General features: G+C 49.4%; 1 protein-coding gene across 1 annotated transcript; it reads right to left on the bottom strand.

Annotated features, from left to right (window-relative positions):
• Positions 1-778: 778 nt before the first annotated feature.
• LOC6608235 lies at positions 779-1911 on the bottom strand. Its single transcript, XM_002032943.2, has one exon. The coding sequence runs from the start codon at positions 1805-1807 to the stop codon at positions 809-811; it is 999 nt and encodes a 332-aa protein (XP_002032979.2). The 5' UTR covers positions 1808-1911; the 3' UTR covers positions 779-808.
• Between the last annotated feature and the right edge of the window lie 4424 nt (positions 1912-6335).

Raw genomic sequence — 6335 nt, 5'->3', positions numbered from 1 at the left:
TCTTTCGATGCCCTGATACCTTGAATTATACACAAATAGGTTTCCCTCCACATCGCTATTCCTATTCCTATTCTAACTCCTCCTGCGGCTCCTCCGGATTCTGCTCCAGATCCTGCCCCTGCTCCTGCTACTGTGCTCCTTTTCGGTCTGGTTCAATTTGGTATTTGGGGCTCGATTCGAAAGCTCAGTGTTTCAGCAAACTTTATCCACTTCATTATTTGCTCGTTTCCATTGCTGTGTTTCGCTGTTTGCCTGTTTGTTCGCCAGTTTGCATTGTTTGCTCGTTTCGATTTTAATTGTATCTGCGTGCAGAGGCCACCATCGCCCACATCTCACCAATGAACCAGCCAGCCCAATGGCCTCCACCACTCCACCCCAAGTACTTTCGAGTATATTAAATACCGGAAAGTTCTCAGGTCACTGAAGGGCAAACGTCCATGGAAAGTGGAAGGGAGCAGGCCAGGTGCTAAACAGGTGAGTTCGGCGAGTGCGTGCGGGATGGGAATTCATGTAATTGGCCTAACGACGTAGCCCCCATCTGATTTATAAAAATATTTATTATTATATATACTCTTCATACATTTATCTATAATTATAAACGGTGATCAGTCATGGCATTATTGCCAGATAGTTTTCCGACTGACAATGAGCCCGATTAAAAAAATATTGCAATTGCCCACAGACTCTTAACAATTTTGGTTGATATGAAGAGAGGATTTGGGTAAGAAGTTTAGAAAAACATTCCCCGCTTTTTCCTCAATATCAATGCCTTGTAATATACTCTGCAACTTGTTTATTGATCACTTTTCTAGTTGTAGTAAAAGTTGCCGCACAGCCGCTTGCCGCCCCTCAATCTCTTGAGCGGCGACTTGGAGGGCACGGAGTATACGTTTTGCTGCTCCTGATCCTCGGACATGGCGTGCGGCAATATGGAGTAGGGGTGTTGGGCCATATGGTCCCTCTGACGGGCAAAGTCCTGCTGCTGCTGCTCCTGCTGGCACATCTGCTGGTGGCGCTGCTGCTGGTACAGCATGCGGATGTACTGGTCGTAGTATTCCGGCTGCTGACAGAGCTTCTCCTGGCGCATCTGCATCTGGCGGGAGTAGGGAAGGCGCGTGCCTATGATCTCAGTGGGCCGTCTGCACAGGGGCACAGTATACGTCTTCTTGGACCGGCCACTCATCCTGATTCTCGGACGGTAGGCGTCTCCCTCCCGTCCAGTTGAAGTGCTTTTCAGAGGTTGATCCGCTCCACCAGCTAGGTGTGTCATTCCTGGTGACCTCTTGGCGTCCACGACCAGGATGTTCCTGCGCCGCGGGAGGCCAGAGTGGGAAAATATTTTGGTGGGCCTCTTCCGAAGCAGTGGCGATTGCTTCTTCTTGACCTTCTTTCGCTCCGTCTTAGCTAGTGATCTCGATTTTGGAGGCGATTCCACCTGATCCTGTTTCTGTAACTTTTCGATGTTTATAGCTCCCAATTTGGCAGCTCTCTTGGTTACATCGATCCTTGCCGGCTTGGCCCAAACCTTCCGTTCCAGCTTCTTTCTTTCGCGATCCTTCAATCCCTTGATCTGCTTGGGAATACGGAAATCCGAGAGACCAGAGGGATCGCTGGCCAATTGCCAGGCGGAGTTCATTCTGGGTCGCTGCATGGGTTCAGCTCCCACAAAGTTTGGAGGAGAGTAAGACGGAAGTCTCTCCTGCGTTCCGGCCGCTTTGGGTGGCGGTGCGAAGTACTTTCGCAGTGCGGTCCTGGAGTCCAGTATGCCGGGCCAGTTGCTCGATTTTAAAGATCTCGAATTCGCCATTTTGCGGTTGCTAACACTAAAAATTTGGTTTTGTTTCAAGGGGCCTCATACATCGCCAATAATTTGATTTATTTTCTATGAAATCTAAAAAGTCACTATCCAAATGGCAGATAGAAGTCTAAATGAAAGGGGACGGGATGCCAACGAAAGTCACACTTATTTATTGGCTTGACCTCATGTTCGGCACTCGATGGTTGTGTTTTGTGTGTGTTTTTTGGGGGCCGAGCCCACAATCCCGCCCACCGACCACCAACCACCAACCACCGCCCACCGCCCACCTCCCACAGATGGACAGACAGTAAATCGGTTCGTGGCATTAATGCAAATAAGTGGAAACACAAATATTTTCAACGTTTTTGTGGTTTGAACCGAACGAACGAACTGCGGCAGAGGAAACCTTTTTTTTGTGGACCCATGGCCGTTTTGGGACGACAGCACGAGGGTCGATGGATCATTTCCGCTCTCCTGGCTTGTGTCCCTGCCCCCCCGAGTCCCTCTTCCGCTCCCATATTCCGATTCCGTATCCGTAGTTGTTGCCGTGCTGTCCGGCAACCGTTTCCTGTCGGCGGGCGCAGTTAAATATTGAAATTTATATTTAAAATATTTCAAATATACAGTTAAATGCTCGGTTTCCCCCCTTTTTTTGCGTTGCCCTCGCATTTTTCACTTTAGTTTATGTGGAGCATGTTTAATTTATGAGAATTGCTGGTCCCTGTTCCTGTTCACAAGCCCACTCCATCGCTTTTAGCTCGATGCCAATGAATATGAAAAATCAATTTGAAGTTTGGGGCCCGCACTGAAGGTCAAACGGTTGTTTCGGGCCTCTTAAGTGGCGACGCCAACGAAACGTGGCAAATCGTTTTCACCATCAGTTTGCATCGGGGGGTGGATGGTGGATTCTGGGTCTGACCCGTGCCCTTTGCCCTCGAACTCGGCCTAATTCGATTGTTACATTTCGCCTTAATTTCCTGCAAAAGAACAAACATTTGTGACGCTTCTTGGGCGGGTCAGTTTCTATCTCATCCGGTCGTCCGCTCCCCTCGATTTCCAATTAGCAGCAGAAATCACCTTTCTGTCCTTTTCGCCGACTCCCAGGACCACCAAGATTTGCGTCGTGCTGTTTCGCTTCGTTGTGTTCCAGTGTTAATGGAGGATTTGCTTTTGCTACGACTTTATGCTCATTGAGGTGCTGCGAAAGGCCAACTTTCATTCCGTGCAAACGCAAATTTCTTGTCCTACTTCGACGGCGCAATAAATGGACGGATGAGGAGGCAGTCAAGGACTCGGACACGCGCTAGATAATTGTAATGCCCTCTCGTCCTTAAAGCCGAGATCCTGGGCGAAGGCTGGTGCTCGCCAGATTTTGGACAAGTTTTATGGATGGCGAGGATTGCATTTCCTGTTTGGCAGGCAACAATGCAGGAACCGGAAACGGGAGAGCCAAGATGCCGGTGCGGGGTGAAGTCCTCGGATCCGCGATTTCCAAGCATCCAAGCATCCAAGAATCCAAGAATCCACGAATCCACTTAGCGGCGCATAAATTTCGCTCGGTACATAAAGTACAAGTGTACAAACAATAGGACTTTTGGCGCACGGCATTAAAAACATAAAGCAACCGCATCTAGGGCCAAGGAGCAGGACCGAAAATAAGACCAGGACCAAGACGAGGTGCACCAGGCCGGGAGCCTGGATGATCCGGGTCACATAAACAGCGGCGAGTGAATAAAATCGCTGCCGCCACTCGAGGTGGGGTATGGGTGAATCCTGGGCTAAGTCAGGCGGCCGGGCCACTGCATTGCTATTTACAAAATGTCCTCGACCAAAAGGAGCGACCGGGTGAATCATAAAGAGTCCTTGCCGAGGCTGAAGCTCTGGATCTGAAGCTGGCAAGAGAAATGCACGTAAAATAATAAACAAGGCTTTGCAAACAATAAATGTTGCTCTCGACCTGCCCCTCCCTGCTCCACCCAACCACCCCAACCACCCACCCACCCACCCACTCCGCGTCACATCTCTATTCTTACCACATCTGGCAGCTGCAATGCTACGAGTTGTTAGCGACGCTGGCGACGAGATTTCTGCCCGTCCATTGTTAGACTCCTCCTGCATTCTTCCCCGGATCCGGAGAATCCTGCATCTCCGGCACCGCCTCCTTCTCCAGCTCCATCTGCTTCTGCGTGCGGTGTTCGTCTTGTTGTTGCTGTCGCCGCTGCTGCGATAAATGCGAAATGCTTGTAACTGCAATGCAAATGTAATGTGCAAAGGACATTTTACTCGGCTGCTGCAGTTGCTCATCCCGCTCCATGTCCCTCTCCTTGGGCAGTAAATATTCCCTCTGTGCGCGGGGTCACTCGGCGACGGCGGAGGAAGTGGCTACGGGTGTCCAGGGGTCAGCCTCCTGCATCCGCTGATGAGTGGCCACATCCAGCCACCATCCAGCATCCACCATCCTACAGCCGCCATCCAAGTGGCAACGCACGGCAGACGCCGGGCGCTTTTTGCCGCGACGTCCTTATTAATTGCAACAATAACTGGGCCCAGGCGACGATGGCTCCGCGTTTTGTAGGAGGCGGGGACATGGCTGCACTGAGCGAAAGTTATTGGTCATTTAAAGAGTAAAGAGTATTTGGAGGATAAATATACAACAACTTGAGTAAGTGCAGTCCTGGTCCGATCATAATAGTCGACTTATATGCCCTTTTATTTAACAGCTCGACATAGCTTTAAATCGGATATGTCCACCGTAGGAAGTGCAGACCTATGCATTTTCGGAAGTTCCTTTTACCAGGACGACGCATTTCTTTCACTGCAGCCGGAGTAAATTTCATCCGGAGGTTCGGTAATGGGGGCTGCACCGTAAGTCTTTCAGCTTTTTGCCTGCAAATTTATGGCTCGGACCTGCAGCTTTTTGTGGACCAGCGACCACCGGAAGCGGCACTTAGCTCTTGGCACTCGCACTCTGTGCCCTCCGCTCTGCCGTGCTCCACTTCCCTCTCCGCCAACAGTTCATCATCCGCCGGCGGGTCAGGTGCACTCCACTCCTCCTGCAGCGGATGACTATGCTCGCTGATAAGTAATTGGGGGGTTTTTTGCCTCCGGGCCTTGAGTGGGCGGTATCTGGTCCAGAAGTTGCCCTATGCCTGCGGCTGTAAAAACAATTCGTATATCAAAATTTCAATGCTCCGCGCTTCTAGTTTTTATGGCGAAAGGCTTTCGCTGGGCGGCCAGCAGACATTTAAAAGCAATAAAGAGCGATGCAAATGTTATCGGCGAAACTCGCGGCATAGCCCCGCCAGAAATTACCGAGCAGATTCTCACCCTCGGCCAGGTATTCAAATTAGAGAGATCTCGCTCAGGAGTGAAATGAGGCAAATGCCACTGCTCCTGGTGGCCGTAAAAAGTGCCGACGACCATAAAAACCCAGCCAATTGGAGGGGGTTTGAGGTCTAGGGTCGGGGGTCGGCGGTCGGTGGTCGGGGGTTGAGGGTCGAGGGTTGGACTAAAAGTGCCGTGCCGTGATTTCGATTTTTTTCTCGGTGTCGTTTGGCGCTGCGAATAAAATGAAAATGTACTCGGCGAGTGCGAGAGTTTTGTAGAAAAAGTTTATTTTAATGAAATTCGCACCGACATTTGATGGCGCACACTGGAGGGGGCGCGGGGTTTCGGGGTTGGAGGGGGCGGATTGCGTCAGCCGGAAGTTTGGAGATGGGTCTCATGTTTGATTGTTGGTGCCGCGAAATCGAGATGAAGGGTATTTCGGAGCGCCAGGTGAAGGCCAATGGCAATCCTTTGGATTCGGATGCTGGATGGCATGGACGCGGGCACAGTCGGCAATTGTCTTAACATTTATTCAATTTGACTACCTAGAAATCGTAAAGTTTATTTGCTGCCACTGAAGTTTGCCCTCGCCATTCCCCATTGCCCCTTTCCCATCCCCGTTCTCCACTTTTGGCGGCCATAAATCTGCGACACAAAAGCAAAAGCAACCACCGCAAACATGGCTAACATTTCGGTTGTTGGGGTGGGAAGTTTGAGTTAAACATTTTTAAAAGCCATAAATTTATTGTTCTTGCATGTGCTTTTGTTCTTGTTCTTGTTGTTGCTGTTCCCTCATGCTAGTTGTTGTTGTTGTTGCGGTGCAGTCAAGTTGAAAAACGCACAAGTAGGTCGTGTTGTTGGTTGTTTTTGTGTTTTTGCTCAGTCGCCTATTTAATTCGATTTGTAAGCTAATTCCTGAAATATTATCTGGAAATGTTCAAGATGTAGCCAAGACTTTGTAATGAGGCAGCGGAGCTTCCCTTCGCTGGCTTTAAATTCATTAAGCCTCAATAGATACCAGCTATTGGGTATCCCTAAGTAAAGTAATTCAAATATGAACGCAGGCTATTAGCTGCACTGTTTCTATTTTACTGAATAAAATCACACACAGGACTTTAGTAACTCAATAAATCTTTTTGCGTACAGTAACTATCTTCAATGAGAGTCCAATCCTACAGACACACTACCTAGATTTCCCTTTTAAGCGTTG

This window comes from Drosophila sechellia, chromosome 2R, assembly GCF_004382195.2.
Source record: "Drosophila sechellia strain sech25 chromosome 2R, ASM438219v1, whole genome shotgun sequence".
In the NCBI taxonomy this organism is placed as follows: Eukaryota; Metazoa; Arthropoda; class Insecta; order Diptera; family Drosophilidae; genus Drosophila; species Drosophila sechellia.
The sequence above is the reverse complement of the archived record's forward strand: the minus strand, read 5'-3'. Positions and strand labels throughout refer to the sequence as shown.